Source organism: Aplysia californica, unplaced genomic scaffold (genome assembly GCF_000002075.1).
Source record: "Aplysia californica isolate F4 #8 unplaced genomic scaffold, AplCal3.0 scaffold00346, whole genome shotgun sequence".
NCBI classification, from domain to species: Eukaryota; Metazoa; Mollusca; class Gastropoda; order Aplysiida; family Aplysiidae; genus Aplysia; species Aplysia californica.
This window is the reverse complement of record NW_004797616.1, coordinates 750,879-770,003: the sequence shown is the minus strand read 5'-3', so window position 1 is coordinate 770,003 and position 19,125 is coordinate 750,879. Positions and strand designations below refer to the sequence as shown.

Here is a 19,125-nt window from a genome sequence, read left to right as displayed (position 1 = left end):
AATAATAATAATAATAATAATAATAATAATAATGTTCCACGTATTTTTTATGATATGGGAGAGAATTCTAATTAAACTGTTGTTCACACACAAAAGTAGGCTACACCATGCCCTTGCTCAACCGGAAAATAGTGGTAGGCTACCGGAAGTAGCATCAAGAAAAGAAAGCGAAACAAGGTTCGATGACTGAAGGCCAACACAATATCTCTTTCGGATCCGTATATACTTTTGTAAAACCGACAATGTTTCTGAAAAGTGTCGTTCTAATCTTTATATTAAGTTATGGAGCTGTACCACGGCGTAAGGCGGTTTTCTTTTTCTACAATCTCTGTGTGCGTGCCAACAATGTGATTTAGCCTTAAATGAGATCTAATAATAATAAACTTCTAATAAACAAACACTATCCTAGCAACTCTCTGATCATAAACTCTACGATAATGGCATTAATGGCATGCATCATTCTTACTGCCATTCGCACCTTTGTCAGTGAAGTGCTTGCACCTCATTACTGTCATTATGACCACTGTGTCATTGAATAAAATCAGAAATCATTGAACATCTCTTTTGTTTCCACCCATAGCCCCACCCATCGATGTAATTGCACATTATGATTAAACCAATGACCAAATGCCATCCCTTCCCAACAATTCAGGAAAACTTTGCTTTCAGTTGGCTGTATGATCATAATAATGGTAGCAATTGTCAAATTTTACCATTTCAGCTTCCCAGAAAGTTTCTTTGCTGGTGTGTCACTTGAGCAGTTTGAAGACAGGCAGAGCTGTAAGATTTCACAGCGATACCACTCTGACCATCTTCACTTCTCTATTCTCTCGGCTCATATGGGTGGGGTAACAATCAACTGCCTTCAAACTAGAGCTGTACCCCAGTAGCAAACGCACTCGTGCTCGCAAGCCCCTAGTTCAAGTCATAAGCCTCAAATCACTAGCATGATATAAGTTTAGTATAGCCTTAGCTTCAAGTCCACACCTACTACTAGCAATCCGCGAAGCCACTCGTTTCAGACCCCCTCATCCTCCCCACCCTGCTTGTAATCCGTAAAGCCACTTGCGTCAGAAAAAGAAAGAGGGGGAAACAGAAAGACCCAGCTCACAGTGTCACTGCGCGGTAGAGCTGGAGTCTGCTTGATTAATCGAAGGCTTGCAAGCAGCGGACGACCGTCAAGTCTCAAATCTCGCTCACAGCACAGCAAGTCCCATGTTTTGCTTTGTGCCCTATGACTTGCTCGCTGCCCGGCAAGTCTTTTAGCTCCCATGATTTGCTTTTGATCCCTTCACTTGCTCGCAACCTGGCAAGCCACTTGCTGCTGCACGAGCAGCAAGACCGCTCGCAGTGTTAACTCTTAACCGTAGAGGAAGGGAGAGGCTGTTCTTGTTTTGGTGCGAGAAGTAGAGAGCCAAAGCTATTTTTAACTTCCCGCCGTTAATCAGCTGAGCGAGTGGATGAAGTGAGAGGAAGCGTGGTATTGTAGTAACAGAGACCTTGGTTTCTGGGTAGTAATAACCAAGTAGATTTAGATTACCTTAGAATGGAAAACTCCAGGGAGTGTATTGTATGTTATGTAGCTTATTTTGTAGATGTTTTACACTCCCAATCTCCCAATGACATAATACAGAACCTTTAGGAGACGGGCTTAGCCTACTTCATCCCAATGTCAGGGCCAGACTGGGCTGAGAGGGAACAATGCCTCAGCAGAAAGACGGAGGTTCTCTGTAAAAATTTCTCCCCATACAGTCAGCAATCCAACTGAGGTCGTCTTTTGCGTGCGACGACGAAGCGCTTGTCCTGTGCACATTAAAAAAGAACCTGCCTTTGCATCGTAAGAATAGCCGATCTATTATTAATTTTTAAGTGCATTGAATAGAGCAAGACTGTCCGCGAGTCACAACTCACCGGAAGTTCCCCCCGGTAGCGCGCGGAAGGCAAAGCAAAGCACAAGCCTGCTCGCAAGCCTCTGGCGCAAGCTGTCTGCTGCTTGCAAGCCTTCGATTAATGGAGCAGACTCCAGCTCTACTTCAAACTGCACCTCTTCTGCACCTTCCTTGCCTGAGAGTGTGGTGTCAAAGATAGAACCAGTGACATTGGAACCAAACTAACAAAGCACAGCTGATTAAAACCTGTCAATTCTTTGCCATATCGACAGACCGAAGGGCTGGAACCCAAATGGCCGCTGGATCGGAAAAGTAAAAAAAAAAGAACCAAACTAAAAACGGTTTTGAGTTTTGTGTCAAATCAGGGTTGAGTAGACTAAATTTTCCCTTTTAGACCATTAAAACATTTGAAGGGATCAATTTCTGGATCATGAAGGTTTCATTTTTTTAATACAGACATTTTTTTCTTTTGAGGAATTTTTCGAGGGGGGAGCAAGGAGGTTCTGTCCAGACAGGTTTCTGTCTTGAAAAGGGTATTTTTTTTATGGCAGCTTCAACTGTATTTATTAACTCTTTAGACCATGAGTTATTTCCACCGTTTCCCTGAGTTTTTTTTCTGCAGTCACCTGAACCTGGCGCACTATGTCTCATTATAACCCCATGAAACGAAACAGTTGCCACTGGTATCGGGCACTCCCAGCGTCTGATGGGGAACAGAGTTATTACCACCGGATGCTCTCAGCGTCAAATGAGGTTTAAAAGAGTTTAAGGATATTTATAGTGGCTGTGAGAGGTTTCTTTCCCACCTCTCTGCTGCTAACATTCTTTACTTCTATGTGTGTACATCTGGCAACAATATTAGAGAGGCCTTCTACATTTTCCCATTATGCTGACATATTTTTATACAGTGCAGCCTCTCTATAACGACCTTCGATATAACGACATCCTCTGTATAGCGACCTGGTGCCCAGGTCCTGATTTTAAAAAATGTATCGTACAGTAATTTTTCGTTGCCTCTCTATAACAACAACTCTCTGTAGCGACAATGTCGTTATCGACAGGCTGCACTGTAGTCAAAAAAGGGACACTCTGGAGAAGTGGGAAATTGCTCTGTTCACATTATGTATTTTTGTACCAAAATATGCCTTTTTTCATGTTTACTATTTACTGTTTGTTTTTACCGTTATGCAGGAGTGGAAGGTGAAATGGTTAACATGAAGATTGTAGAGGAGCCGTCTTCTTTTGGGTGAGCTATTTGATTTTGATTTTCTGATCTCCCTCTTTTGCTTACCACAATTTGAGCTGCAGGCTGTGTGTGCATTGTGCTTTCTCTTCAACATTGACAGCTTGCTTAATCTGCTGAATAGTCGCACAGAACACATGAAAGAATAGAAAGAGAAGTAGGGAAAAAAAGCCCAATGCCAGTAACCTCATGAAACACACCTCTTTGACGAGCGCCTGATTTCAATATGATGCCACACACATAACATTGTCAGCATACAGGGTGCTCTCTCTTAAAATTCCTCTCTATCAAGTTTGCATAATATAGGGGATGACAGATTTGATAAGTTATTAATTTTTGTCATGATCACTGTTACATTTCATTTCTTATGTTGCATTGTTATGGATCTGGCAGGGAGAGAGAATGTCATTGTGTGCATGTTTTTGCTGCTAGAGCTGGTGATATTGCATTGTTGTTTTGTAAAAATAAAGGATCTATAAATTTGGGTCTTATTTGGCCTGCCATATTTACTTTTGGTTGTTGTTGATATTAAATTCATGTATCCAGTCTGAAGAGACACAGATGGGTTTGCACTTTTTGATGTGTGCTGTGTATCACAGAGGCTGGGAACTGAAAGCTTATTTTAAGTATAGTCGAAACTGTCTTACATGGCCACCCATTGTTTAGGAGAAAAATGGCCTTATTAGACAGGTAGCTGTCTTACACCGTGCCATTGTAATTTGAAAAATGCAAGGGAGAAATTGGGAAGTGGCTGCTTGCACAGGTGATTGTCCTATACAAGTAGTTATTAGAGCAGGTTTGACTGTATATATTGGCACCAAAGCTCAGTTTACTCAGTTACTCTTAATGCATTCAATTGTCTGTTTCAGGATAAACTATCCGTACGGTCAGGGTGGCGCTGCACAGGAGTCGACACTAAAACTGAGAGTTCAGCCGGCCAATTTTTCGGGCCCACCTCACTTCAGACGACTCGTTGGCCGCTGCTTCAACTCTATTATTGCAGAGTATGTCTCGTTTTTGTTCTGGATGCTTTCCGCAGAATTTCAAAATGTGCATTGTTGGGCAGAAACTTAACTCTTTAACTCCGAGGGGGATAGACCCACAATGCGGAGGTCCTTTTTTTTGGTACTAAATCTAAAAATGACAAAAACGTCACTAAATTGGTCATTAAATCAAAACAAAAGAAGCTATTGTGAAAAGTCTCCATCTAATGAACAAAACCCCGATAAAAGAGACCTGTTTTCGGCAAAAGTAATTTGATGTCGACGTCATCGTAAAGGAATGTGCCTAAGCGGCTACCAGCGGCTCATCGGCACAGCGATTCTGACGATGAGCTGCTGGGAGTGGCTTGCTGGAGATAAAGAGTTAAAGTGGGTAGTTGGTGGGTGCTCTAATGTGGTTTACTCCTTCTTTCCTTTTTTATTGTTATCGTCCCAGCAACAGCTGGGCCCTTGCCCTTCTGTCAAATGCCATGTAGTGATTAGTGCAGGTATTCTGCTGTTACTGTAATGTTCCATAGTATGCGCCTTCTTTCCTGTCAAGTATGCATTGTCCTTAACTCTCCTCCTTTTGTGTGTCTGTTACTCTCTTGTAACACCTCTTTTAATTTTAGTAGTTTTAGTAAGAGTTTTTCATGCTCGCAACTGCATGTCATATGAGCGCCAAGGGGTGGATGTCAATAAAGAAGTCCATACAGGGAATCAGGCAAACTCTGCTCACCTCTCTAGCCTCAACAGCTCAAAGTCTGCTTCAACTATCAAGGCACCCTGGAAATAACGGATCACATGAGTGGGACAAACATACAAAACAAGTAGAGGAAAAATGACGATAGTAAGGATTAGGAAAGAAAAGCAGCAGTTCCCTATTGCAGTTCAGGCATAGTTATGAGCATGACATTGATGAATCAGCCCATTTACAATAATATATATATAATTCAACTGTACATAAGAACATGTTAATGTATCCCATTTGGGAATGGCCTCTAATCTTTTAGCACTTATATGACCTTATTGTGTTAGACGTGCTGTAAAACTCATACTAAAAGAAAACTCAACTTCAGTAACTTAAAAAAGACCTTAATTAATATTTACGGAACTTTTTCATGCTGTAACCTGTAGTTAAATGTTTTTCTCATATTACTCTCCTTGTTCTGAAATGGCTGATTTGAAGACACGTGGGGGGCTCTCGTGGCCTAGAGGTTAAGGTGTTGGCCTCTCATTCAAATGTACCGGGTTCAAATCCAGGTAGCGACCGAAAAATTTTCTTCTCTAAAATTTTCTCCTTTCACCTCCTTTCCTGCTCTTTAGCAATGTTCTGTTGTCTGCTTTCATTTCCACTTTCTGCCCTCACCTCCTTTGCCCCCTCCTCTTGGCTCATGACTCTTTGTGCAGCCTTTCTACTGCTACTCGTTGGCTGTCTTTCTGCCACACCCCTCATCTTCTGGTAGGAAAGATCTACACCTAGCCTTCTCGGACAAGGGCGAAAAATCTCGGAGGGCCCGTGTGCAAGTTGCGCAGGTTAAAGATCCCTTGGTGGTCTAAAATCTATAAGAGTAGGCTTCGGCCGCCACCCGCGCAAAATTCAAAATTTCCTACCAACTGAAAATATTAGGTGTGGCCTGCGTGCTCATAGGACCTTATGCAGTTGCGAGCACCGTAAAACGCTTTACAAAAACAAAAACAAACAAAGACACATGAAAGGATTTGGGCCATATACCGTGTCTTTTATGTGTACTATAAAGGAGAATAGCGGGGGATTTACTATATATTTAAAATGCTGTCCGACGAAAGTGAAAATGAAGAGGTCTGTCAACATTCTTTTCTTATAAAGTTTAATCTTAATGTCCCCATATGTGATTGAAAAATATTTTACTCAACTTTTCATGCTGGAGATAAATGTCATACTGGTATTAATGTTACCATTAATAGTTTCTGATTCCTTTGTAATGCTGTTTATGATACCGTCATTACGATGTTTATGATGCGTGAACCAGTATTATCCTGTGTTATTATGTGCATGACACATGTATGTTCATAATACTGTTTATGGTACAGTGGAACCTGCTCTAACGGTCACCTGTATAAGACAATCACCTGTACAAACGGCCACTTCCCTTTTCCTCCCCGTGCATATTTTTTTACATTACAATTACACTGTATAAGACAGTCTCCTGTCTAAGATGGACACTTTTTTCCTTGACAGTGGCTGGTTGTCTTAGACAGGTTTGATTGTACTCTCATTTATGCTGTTGACAAAGCTGTCTAACTGACATGTTTCCTCTACCCCCAGCTACAAGTACAACTTTTGTCCATTCTCAAACATCACCCAACATGAGCAAGGAGTGCACTGGAACCCATACAATGGTGTTTTAGGGTGAGTGGGCCACTAGTTCTACCATCCAAAGGCAGAGCGACGTAACTGCATGTTTCATGATTTTGAGAAAAACGTGCCCAACTCTTATCATTGAGATCTGTTACTTATGTAGATTTACCACTTTGCTCCGAGGAGTGGTCAGACGTGTCTCAAACCAGCTCCTCATGGAGACAATTAGCAGGAAGACCCTGAGGTGGACGCTGGAAAGGAGAGATGAGCAGCTATGGACATGTGCCGCCTGCTATGATTCTAGCTGTGGATCCAAGTAAATCCAAGTTCCACTTTGAAAACTACTATTTTGGATGTAGATATGCTGCCCTTCATTTAGCTCAAGGATATGGGGAAGAATAATGTAATAAAACAAGAAAACCAAAAAAAACCCAAACCACTTGATCTTGTCAGATACAATGTAAGTTGTTCTTCCTTGGGATGGCAGAGTTTCCTCTGGAACCATTTTATTGAATGTGCTTTGACCCTTTGAGCTGAGCCCACCAAATCTGTGCTTCTGAGCTCTGTACATTGACTGGTAGATATACGCCTATGTACCCTCAGGTGTGTGCTCGGTGCGCAGAGGGGTAAAAAAATGGTCACGCTGAGGCATGCACGCATTCAGGTCCATTAGGTTAAGCTTTGAGTGCCTCAAGTTTGAATTGGGGGAGCAATTTTGTTGACTGGTAAGTGTCTCTTGCCTTTACTGCTTGTAGTGTAGTCTGTTACCCTTTGCTCTTTTCTCCTTACCCTATATTTTTAGTAAATATTTTGCAGGTGAAGTGAGTTGCCCCTGGGAAGGATTGTGGTGTGGTGCTCGTGTCCTCAGAAAAGCCACTGTAGTAATAATAATAATAATTGCATTTATAAGCGCATCCATGCTCAAGAGCTTGCTCTATGCGCTTTACAACTATTATTACCCCAGCAGACCCTCTGAGAACACTCAGAAACATTCTCAGCTTCTGCGGAAGCATACAGTGCAAGCTGCAGATTTCACGCGCTCCAACACTATCAAACTGACAAGATCTTTCACTGTCTATAGCTGGGTACCCATTTCCACCTGGGTGAAGTGAGGAAAATTTGTGCAAAGTGCCTTTCCCAAGGATACAACGTCGGGCCCCTGACAGGATTCGAACCCACGACCTTACGGTTGCGAGTCCGAGAGCTTAACCACTAGGCCACCGACGCCACAGTAGGTTCCATACCTGTTGCCACTTTGATCCCAGCAAACTAAACTTGTAGGTGCCCACATGTCTGGGGAAGATGAGTCACATGACGTTATATGAGGAAAAGAAGAGCACATATTCTGCAGTGTGACTATGTCTATCCGAGACAATGCTGTGAAGATATGTTGGACATAAGAATTTTCAAGTGTCTCAAGCAGGTCCAGTTGTGGATAGCTTTGGATTTAGAGCAGATGACTCAAATTCAAAATTGTCTAGGCACTGCAGGAGGTAGAGTCTGGATGAGCCTGAGTCACATCAATCATCTCCCCCCCCCCTTCCTGCACAAAAGAAAAGGTTTTAGGCATTTAAAAAGAATTCTCAGTCTTTGTTAATAGAAGTTCAGAAGAAGAATTGTTTCCTCAGAGTGCTTAGGTTTCTGTTACTTACTCCTTGCTGTCAGACTTGCCAGCATTTCCTACCATAGCTCTACCACGTTTAGTTTGAGGGAAGTCTGCACTGACACTAAACTTTGATGTCAAGTAGGGACCGCAAAATATCTGAGTTTGAGACCCCTGATTTAGGGGTTTTACTTTTTGAATGACACAAATGTGGTGAAAGATACGTGCTTGAGGTGGCCTGATTGAATGATTGGAAATCTTTTTTACGTGAGAGGTTTAATTTATGTGCTCCTGGTAACGATACATCCAATGGTCCATGATTATTACAATATGTTTTTAGGATTATTACAACCTACCTTTTGGTTAAAGTTAAAGATAACAACACGTTGATTTCGTCAGGGTTTTGCAACAAGTCCATTTATTTAACGTTGCAACATATTTTTTTTGTTCATGGTGACAGCGTAAGTTTTTTAGTGTTTGTTGTTTCATCTTTCAGTATAAGCCAGAGTTGCCTGACTTTGCTATTTCAGTGTGTGGCAGGAATGGGAGGTGGAGAACAACACTTTTGTGGCCATGTTGATGAAGGACGGAGACAGCTGTGGCACAGACCTTTTCCGCTCTGTCAAAGTGGGTGGATAGAAGTTTTTTAAATATCTTTTTAATTAATTTCTAATTTTTTCTTTTGTGTTCATATTTTGCGGGTGGTCAAGAGAGGCTCTGCCGTAAGCTGACAAAACGCCTTTTTTGATTCACAGCAGTTACGAGAAATAGAGTTTTTTCTGTTAGCGTAACCATTGAAAAATATAGAGTGCTTCCGACATTTGAATTCTAATTTATTCAAAAACTTGTCACAGTTTCACTTTGATTTTTTCCCACAGGTAGAGTTACTGATCAGGCTTTCGATTTTGTAAATAAAAATTTTTGTCGCCAAAATGAAAAAAAGGCGTTTTGTCAGCTTACAACAGAGCTATGTTCGTTGTCTTTTTGTAGAAAATGTATCATATGTGAGACTCAGTTTAGGAATAAAAGCTTTTTTTTTTTGTATCTTCCTAAAAAGTTACGTCTTTTAAAGATTCTATAGCTTGCTTCCTTTGTTTTGTGATTTGAGAGATATTGAGGGGAAATACAGCATAAGCTCAGAATGAATAGCTTTTCAATTTACATGGTGGATGGATAGTGTTGGTATGGCAGTAGTGTGGGTAAAAGAAACAATGCTTTTTTAGGTACTATAAATAAATTTCACAAAGAACAGTATTTTTAAAGACACCCCCCCCCCTCTCCTTTTTTTCCTTTTAACTTGAAGAAATCCAGGATACGTTAATTAACATTTTTTTTGGTATTCTTCTTTCAAGTACCTATTCCCCCCCCCCCTCCTTTGTTTCTGTTGGTTTTACTCTTGTCTGGTGGGTGGTTGGTGGGTGCTTCTTCTTTCCTATCATCAAACATCCATCGTGCTTATCTCTTCTACATTTTTTTTGTGTTTGCTACTCTCTTGTAACACCTCTAATCTTTGGCACTTTTATGACCTGATTGTGATGCAAGTGCCGTAAAACCATTACTAAAACTGAAACCAAACTCTTTTCCGGCACTATATAGTGGTTATTTTGTGAGGGTGATTCTCTTTACTGAAAAACAACCAAACCGTTTGAATGTCCAGGTATCCTTTGAGTGCGGCAATGCCAGTAAGATTGTGGATGTATCAGAGCCGGTGAAATGCAACTACCACTTGGTGTTCAAGAGCCCCCTAGTGTGTCATGCGGACGCCATGTTGGTTTACCCGACCCTTGACCCTGAGCTCCAGGAGGCTTGGGACCAGCTGGAAGGGGAGGCAGCGCGTGGGGAACTCACAGACAAGGTAAGGTCCCTTGGAGGCTTGTAAAGATGCCCAGAGCTGGAGTTTATCTTGATATTATAATCAGTAATTCGTGAGATTTTATATTTACTTGTTGCCATACCTGATTTTCAGCTGGTGATCTTGACATCGGCTACCATAGAATTACCCAGTCCTATTTGCTCAGTACCTAATTTGGAGAATTTTGACATTCAAAATTTTGAGTTTCACAACAAGTCACGGTCTTTCGAATGCAATTCTTTGAAAATTTTGATAACGACTCTGAATAATCTTACGATTTTGATAAAATGTTGGGTTTCTGGCCTCATAATCTTTGTAACTCTAAGTGGTCAAAAAAGTCAGATAGAACTTTGCCATTCTGAGGTAGCGATATGACTTTCTTCGAAGATAAGAAAAAAGGAAAAAGAAGAATATAATAAGTCAATAAAGAAATTTTTTTATCGGTTGTAAATATTTTTATGCCTCCTTCGACAGTTTAGATTATTAAGCAGGTGGGCACAGCTGATTAAAACCTGCAAATTCTTTGCCATATCAACAGACCGAAGGGCTAGAACCTAAATGGCCGCTGGATCGGAAAAGTAAAGAAAAGCAAAGTAAGCAGGTGGCTGCTTTGACCTTACAAATCATGATCAAACGAGGCTGAATGGGATACAGCTTCGTATCAGACAGACAGAAATACTCAATAAATCAAATTCTCTACAACGGAGTTATAAACGACTGGATTATCTCAACCAAAGATAGAAGAAAAAGAGGAATGTAAAGTAACGAAGAAGTTTAAAAAATTTATCATGGGAAATTTTTGCCCGCCTGCATTGCCTTCTGAAATTTGAACTTTTGAAGCTTTACGTCTTCACATTTTTATTATTTCAGAGCCTTTTTGTCTTGTCAAAAAGGAAATAATGTTCCGTTTGGAAAGCTTGCTTTTGTCTTGTAAGTTGTTATTGATTTTTATCTAAAATAACCCCAACATATTATGTGTAAAACTCCCAGAGGAGACTAATGTTGAATTGATTTCATATAAATATGTGAGGCAGCGTGGTGGAATCAGGCTCTCGTCAAAATTATCAAAATGAAGAAACTTGCATTTTTCCACAGGTTTCTGAATTTTTATTAAATTTTTGTTTTTTGGCTCAACACCTTTCATGCCGATTAAAGAACTCATTTCTGTGTGGATTTTTATGAAAAACGTTGATTAAAGGCACAGAAAATTTAAATTTTCAGTTACCACGGACTCTTAAGCTAAGGAAATAACTAACCTTTGGCTGCCATTTTCTCACTAATTTTACCTCTGAAAACAGGTGACCCCCTCCTCCTTCTTTCATAGATACCTCGATTTGTGTTCAAGATAAATGGATTCTTTTTCCATCGCAATAAAAGACAAGTGGACAAGCTTTAAGATGACACCTATAACTCTACATGCCCAAAAATTGACGAGAGCCTGATTCCACCACGCTGCCTCACATATTTGTTTCAGGGATACAAGAAAAGGTTGAGAAAAATCCTGGAGAAGGCAGGGCTGCTGATGACTCAGGAGAGCCACAAAAGTTTGGTCCAGAAGGCGGAGGAAGTGAAACAAGAACAGGTGAAAGAAGGAGAGTTTGAATCGTTAGATTCTTGCAAAGCGGTAAGTTCTTGAGAGATGGAATGTTGATTGGCTCTCTCCTTTTTGTGAATGTTTCATCTCCTGTTGCCATGATTTACAACATTTAGAAGGAGGTCTGTTTTAACCCTACCTGTGAGGGCTAACTGGGGTTGTGCAGATGTATATCTTAGCTGATGGATGAAGATATTTGATCAAAATTATAATATATTCCCCTTATGTGAGTCAAACTCTGTTACTCTCCATGCAAGGCAGAGAGCGTTCTGACCTGTGCACCACATGGTGGGTGGTTGGCGGGTGCTCTGATGTGGTTTGCTTCTTCTTTCCTGTCAAACATCTATCGTCCTTATCTCCCCTTCTTCTTTTTTTATGTTTGTTACTCTCTTGTAACAGCTCTAATCTTCTGGCGCTCATATGACCTTATGCAGTTGCGAGCGCCGTAAAACTTCTACTAAAATGTGCACCACAGGTGGTTGTTGTCGTTATTGTCGTGTCCTGGAAAAGTTTTTGATACGTTAATACTCAAATATGTTAATACTCAAATTTGTACTCAAATATGTTAATACTCAAATATGTTAATACTCAAATATGTACTCAAATATGTTCATACTCAAATATGTTAATACTCAAAATGATATGAATGCACGTCAATTTTAACATTAACATGTAGTGGATGTTTCATGTGAATTCTATGAGGATTAGGCTGTAGTTATTGAATCCTTCCATAACCCTACTACTAGTGTCACTGACAAATAGCTACCTCAGAATTACAAAATTCTATCTGACATTTTTGCCCGTTTTTAGTTGCTAAGACCATGAGGTCAGAAACCAAATATTCTCTCTGCTCTATCCAAATGGTTAGATTATTCAGAGTCATTATCAAGATATTCAAAGAATAGCTTTAGAAAAAGCTTGACGTGACGTGAAGCTCAAAAACTTTGATGTCACATTTCTCCATACTAGGTACTGCGCTGATAGACCTTTGTAGTTCGGTGGTAGCGAAATAGCTTATGGTGTCAGGGGAAATGATATATTTCACATTTTGTTGGAAAATGCTTGAGAACAGGCTAACCAAGCAGGTTAAGGCTGTAAACCTATATATTTTTTTTTAGAAAAACCCCCCAAAACTACCGATTTGTTTATATATGTATTGACCTTAATTTAATGACCCAGAATTATTTTTTGAGGCCGCTTAACTTGGCGACAATACCAGTAATACCACAGAATAAAACCTACTGCTGATTTAATTAGCTGACAGATAATTGACTCACAGATGCTGGTCAAGAGTTGTTTTTTGGGCTTATCCAATGTTTTAAAAAACTCAAGTCAACAGGTTTTTTTAAAAACTCCTTAAGTCAACCGTATTTTTCCTAATATTTTGTGTATATTTCCTGTAAAAAAAAGGATCTATGGATTGTTGACTGTATTGTATTCATGTTTTGTCTATTTTTCCTTCTCAGGAATTCAAAAAGCTTCAGAACCAAGTGAAAAGCCTTATGTCTCAGCTTGGTCTTGGAGGAAGTCAAAGTAAGCAGGTTCTTCTGTAGACAAGTTGGATCTAAAGTAAATGTTGATGGTCCCATAGAAATAAGCGAATGATAATGATGAAATATTGATGAGGTTATCATAGTTTTGTGCTTTTTTTAGTAAAGGGTTCAGAAGACTTCAAAATAATCATCTCTGCCAGCCTGTTCTATAGCTGCCATCCAGTAAGTAATAATGAAACTGTTGCCTCAAAGCTAAGATTGCCAATCTGAAGTCTGCATCTTCTTACTTTACAGCAGCGGCTTCTAATGTTTTAACAGGAAAATAGGAAAAAGGAGTTTAATATCACTGTAGCACTACATTATGTCAAACTACCTAGAATTGAGTAAAAATGTGCAGAAGGGTTGGAGCCTGAGAGCTGATGGCTTTTATAGAAAGGATATTACTTTATTATTTCTTCTTGGTATTATGTGATGGGATGACTGCTATTGAAAACTATGAAATATTGAGTCAGTAGTTTCCAGGGGCCAATATGTCCGGCTATGCTAAAATGTAGGTAACAAACAAAGATTTGAAAATTCCCACTTTGCATAGCCTGAGACTGGCTTTTCTTTGTTCAGACTCGATTCCTTTGAGAAGGTAAGCTGTTAGTAGATCCTGTGTAACTCCTGAGTCCCTGTGCACTCCCACCCGACTTGTTTTTGTGTGTGCGTTTTCTTTACAAAAGACCATTATTGTAATTATTTTTTGAAGATTGTTTGTTCTATCAGACAAGTATGGGTTTATTTAAAGATGAGGCCGCTAGACGCCTGTAAATATACAAAGATACACCAGGAAAAGAGGAAATGTTTCAGAATTGAGGAGGAACATTGTTTAAGCCCTGGTTAAAAGCAACGCAAATTGTATCAGATTCGTTGTATGAGAGAACTCTCTGTTTTATCGAACTGTGTTGTCTGTTTACACGTTCTAATCTATCATTAAGTTTTCTTTCGATTGATAAGATTCCTCGTTATAAAGCCACCATGTCTCTTTGCAACGACAGCAATTTGCCTGCACTCTATGTGAAGGTTTCGAGCTCTGGACCTATGGACCTAATGAATGAAAGGCGAACACTGTACCTCTAGATCACGAAAGTTCCCCCCCCCCTTTCCCCTGTACATTTTGATTTAGCAGAACAGTGTCTTTAGAAAAGGGTGGCCATACTGTAGGCCTACGGTGTTGTGTGTGGAACCGGAAGCTATGACTTGACAGCAGATGTGCAACGCACAGAGTGACCTTGATGTGTAGCTTCACCCTTGATGATCAACTAAATAATAAAATTGCTAAAATATATATAATAACGCACCTAATCAGGGTCTCCGTGAGCAACTTTGGCTTATTTTGAGATGCTGATTCCGAATATGAAATCAATTTTTGCCTACGATAATTATTTAAATAATTGAGTCCTGAGTTTAGCTCTGTGCGGCGGCAAATTTCAAAGTGAATCTACGTCACAGCGCGTTTCCCTCAAGTGTGACCGTGATCGCACGGAAAATATGAAGCAGTGCTTGATTTCCCGACCGAGTCTCCAAACCATCGTTCAATCGTCCAAATTTTGTTAAATTTGTGCTTACACCTAACGTTGTATCGCATGATCGCTATATCGTCCAGTTTTTGTATAATTTATCGTTACGTGTAACCGGGCCATTAAACTCAAACCTCTGACCTCTGAGTGGCAGATCAGGTGTGACCTACTGTGACACAGCAATAAAAGACCAAATTGCGATGAAGTTATGGAAAAGATACAGCCTGCTACCATGAGTTTCTTTATCCTTGGCATTATAAATTATGGTCAAATAATTAAAGACCCAATCTTTTTGTTGGCAGACAAAAGTTATTGATCCTGAGTCTAGGCAATCAAAAGTGATGAAAATTAAATTTGTTACACTATAAAAAGCTTTTGCCCTCTAAGAACTAATGGTCTTTGTAAAAAAATGTAATATGTTTTTACTTTTTTTATGCTTAAGGTGTTCTGTATAAAATAGGATATATATGCAATCTAACCTGCCTTGACAGACGCATGTATAGTGTGGCCACCTGTACAAATGGTCACTTTCCATCTCCCTCCCGCCCTTGCATTTTTTCTAAATATAACAGCAGTGCGTAAACACGTCCAATGCAGCTGTGGCCACTATATTCTATCAACCAACTACACAAAAACCTGTCAACCTGTCTAAGATGGCTAGGCAAATCCCTCATCACCTGATGCTTTGTCATAATTTATATATCGACCCCAATGCTTTGAAAGAGCAGTCAGAATTCATTCAGCGGTCTTTATTGTTATTCCCTCCAATGAATGAACCGATCTTGTGGCATAGGTCCCTCCTGCTGTCTACCCGAGTCGACCAGTTGGTAACAAATTTTCAGCTGCTTGTAAGGGAGGCACGTGATCTGTCATAACCTGTAAGCCACGCCCACAATTCGTACACAAATCGTAAGTGAGATGAGCTGTTGCTCTGTTTACCCAGTCCGTCGCAATGGATGACAATACGAACTCACAACAGAACTTCAGAAGTGTCGCGTGTTTGCTGAGTGCTGGTGACCCATTTGTTTGTTTTATCATGGCACTTGGTCTTCCTCATCTTACACATTTCGTTTCGTTTTACCCTTTCACAAAACCAGCAACAAACCCCCCCCCCCCCCCCATCAAACAAGCTACGAAATACCCCATTGAAAAAGCTTTCATTCCCCCCCCCCCCCCCTTCAAAATGAAAATAAAAACATAGGGGAGGGGGGGAGATTTAGCCTTATGGCGATCCTATGCCTGTGGCCACCTACAGTTGGGATCTCAGAAGGGAATGGTTTGTTTTCTTCATTTTGATCAGCCCTGCCTCAGACGGTCACCTGTCTAATATGGCCACCTTTCTCCTGGTCAATGGGTGGCCATCTTACGCAGGTTCCACTGTACTTTTTGTGCTTTTCTCCGGAGTTATGATTTATGTCCCTGCTTCAGAGCAATCTGAGCCACTGTGGACTGTGTTGATTCCGAGGTGGGGAAAATATTCATGTTGTATCTACCTTTTTCTACTGGGTTATTTTCCATGTTGTCTGGGTTGATCATGGCACGAAGGCTTAAAATTTTATTTTTTAAAATTTTATTTTACAACTGACCAAGTTACAGATGAAATACATTGGTGAAAAATTGTGTTCTGGTATTTTGATCAGTTTTTCTCTCAGAATGGATTCTAATTTTTTTAAAAATTAGGTTTGTTTTCGTTCTGAAGAGTTTCTTTTGATGAGGCAAAAGAAATGGGATTAGATGAAATGAATCCATTTTCATCTTGCTTACCTCAGATATTTAGAGGGGGCTCTCGTGGCCTAGAGGTTAAGGTGTTGGCCTCTCATTCAAAGGTCCCGGGTTCGATTCCGGGTAGCGACCAAAAACATTTTTCTTCTCTAAAATTGTCTCCATTCACATCCTTTCCTGATCTCTAACAATGTTCTGTTGTCTGCTTTCATTTCCACTTTCTGCCCCCACCCCCTCACATCCTTTGCCCCCTCCTCTGGGCTCCTGACTCTTTCTGCAGCCTTTCTACTGCTACTCCTTGGCTCCTCCTAACTGCTGTCTTTCTGCCACACCCCTGATCTTCTGGTAGGAAAGATCTACACCTAGCCTTCTCGGACAAGGGCGAAAAATCTCGGAGGGCCCGTGTGCAAGTTGCGCACCTTAAAGATCCCTTGGTGGTCTAAAATCGATAAGAGTAGGCTTCGGCCGCCACCCGGGCAAAATTCAAAATTTCCTACCAACGAAAATGTATTAGGTGAGTCCCGCGCGCTCATATGACCTTATGCAGTTGCGAGCGCCGTAAAACCCTATACTAAACAAACAAAACAAACAGATATTTAGACAAGTCTCTAAGATGAATGACATGCATATATCAAATGTAATAAATATTTTTGGAACATCTTTCATTTTAGAGACAAGTTTAGCAAACTATTTTTGTTCTGCTTTTGCAATACCTAAATAGACCCTTTTCTTGCTCACTCTTCCCTTCATTTATCTGTCTTTTCAGACGCAGTAACAGACGCAGATCAGGCAACGTGACGTCCTAAGATGTGCTGACAAGTGATACATTGTTTTATATTTTGTTATAGAAGAACAGACTGGTTGACTCATCATATCTGCTGAAAGAAAGTTACAGGTGTCCCATGTTTGTGCAATTATAATTTCACATCAGTGTTGCATGTGATCCATGCAGATTTACAAATGGTATAACTTTTTAAAAAAATGGCTGTTTGAAAATTTGAATGACCATGAACATGTTTCTTCAAGATGCAAACATTTTGGCCAATGGAAGGGTAAAAGTAAACGTAAGCCCTACACTGAGAATTTACTTGACCTTACTATGCTCATCCAGAGTATCCCTTCTCAGTAGGGCCACATTTGGGCTGCCAGGACATCATGTGGGACAAATTCTTTTAACTTATTGTAAGAATGGGAGGCAGAAGTTTACTATTACCTTTGTGGTTTTGACAAGCAAAAAGAGTGTGTTTAATGATGAAAAGACCTTCTCAGCTTTTCTTTTACTGACTGCTTTGTAAACAGAAACGCAAGATTTGGAGGCAAATTATAGATCTTTCACAACTATTTTGAACCTCTGGTTGTATTTGGGTATTGTTGGTGATATAACTTAAAACCTGACATTGGTATTAAGCTTGGGATTGCATAATCTCCCCCCCCCCCCCATATCAATCAGTTTTATTAGCAGATTTTTTAAAGTCTGAATAAGATTATGTGGCTTGCACATGTGGTTTTTTTGTTTATTTTTAATAGAATGTATTCTCTGGTGTGACTAAAGAGAGACAAGGAACATGATTAATTTTCACTAATTAGCGTTTTCCTGGATTTAGCGTCAGCATGCTATACTTTTTCATTTAAAATGCCTCAAGAAGCTACTTTCACATTTCCTGTTGATTAGTGGCGTGCTTTGTCTTTACCTACGAACATGTGAAGATAGAAAGTAAGCGTTCTTCTGACAGCAGTATGGGATTTACTTTTCAGAATATTATGAAATGTTGATGTTTTGTACTGATAAGCTTTTTAGCTACGGTCATTCTGTCAAATGGCATTGGGGTGCAAGATCCAACTCATATAATTTCGCTTGTATAGAGCTTAATCTTGGTAAGAGAGAAATTACATTGAAGTGGGGGTTATTATTGGCTTGGTTGAATTTATTTATGTTTGTCGTATGTGGCTGCTGCAGCTGGATCGGACACTTGCTCAACAGATTGGTTTTCATGTGTTCTTGGACAGGAGAGTAATAGGTATGGAGAAAAGGTACCACTCATACTCCTGAGAGTAAGTGAGAGGGCTACCCATCCAGTGGGGCAGTTGCACTTCTTGTTGGTGTTGAAGTTTAAGTGAACAGACTTCTTTTCTGTACATTCCTCGCTCACTTGGTGTATGTTTGTGGCCGATGCTAATGAAATCCACTTAATTAAAGCTAATACAAAGCACAGCTGATTAAAACCTGTCAATTCTTTGCCATATCGACAGACCGAAGGGCTAGAACCCAAATGGCCGCTGGATCGGAAAAGTAAAAAGTAAAGTAAAAGTAAAGGTAATTAAGTTCTTGTCTGTTGTTTGTTGGTGTTCAGTGCTGAGGTTTGTCTACCCTCTTTCTTCTTTGTGTGTGTGCGACAGAGACATGGTATGGCTTGATACTAGATCTAGATATTTCATTCCATTTTGTGTTGACCGATGACATGTACAGGTTTTTGTTAAGACTTTTGTTGTCTGTTGTTATTTATTGCTGTTTGGTATGTATTTGTTACTGTGCCTTTTTCATGTGGGTTCACATTTGGTCGCTTTTAAGGACAAGCGGGCTAACAATACTAACATAGATTTCGGGGGTTTCCCGAAATCTTGACCTACACCAAAAGTGGGCATTGCCCTACCTATAGAAGAAATTTTGGTTTGATTGATGTGTATATTTGTTTGGTTATAGACAAAACTCTCCTTGTCTTTTAAAGAAACTAAGCCAGTTGCAAAAACTTTACCTTCAATTTTCTCAAAACACCATTTTTCAGGAAAGCCCGCTTGTGCTTAAAAGCGACCATTTGTGGGAATGTTTGAAGGGCTTTTTGATGAAA

General features: G+C 40.1%; 1 protein-coding gene across 2 annotated transcripts; it reads left to right on the top strand.

Moving 5' to 3' along the window:
* Positions 1–127: 127 nt before the first annotated feature.
* On the top strand, positions 128–18,582 carry LOC101857962 (N-acetylglucosamine-1-phosphotransferase subunit gamma). Of its 2 annotated transcripts, none has more exons than XM_005102879.3 (9): positions 128–300; positions 3,081–3,135; positions 4,002–4,136; positions 6,421–6,504; positions 8,587–8,683; positions 9,714–9,911; positions 11,383–11,532; positions 12,969–13,035; positions 17,046–18,582. In XM_005102879.3, the coding sequence occupies exons 1-9, from the start codon at positions 183–185 to the stop codon at positions 17,075–17,077; spliced, it is 936 nt and encodes a 311-aa protein (XP_005102936.1). In that variant the 5' UTR covers positions 128–182; the 3' UTR covers positions 17,078–18,582. The 2 variants fall into 2 exon arrangements, with proteins under 2 accessions (XP_005102936.1, XP_012940578.1); XM_013085124.2 differs by lacking the exon at positions 128–300 and adding an exon at positions 509–780.
* Positions 18,583–19,125: the final 543 nt, after the last annotated feature.

What these genes read in the sequence shown, in the direction of transcription:
- LOC101857962 (XM_005102879.3), top strand. Translation starts at nt 183, where the DNA reads ATGACTGAAGGCCAACACAATATCTCTTTCGGATCCGTATATACTTTT. An exon ending in CCATACAATGGTGTTTTAGG is followed by an intron (nt 6,505 to 8,586) that starts GTGAGTGGGCCA and finishes TTGCTATTTCAG; the next exon opens with TGTGTGGCAGGAATGGGAGG. An exon ending in ACCTTTTCCGCTCTGTCAAA is followed by an intron (nt 8,684 to 9,713) that starts GTGGGTGGATAG and finishes TTGAATGTCCAG; the next exon opens with GTATCCTTTGAGTGCGGCAA.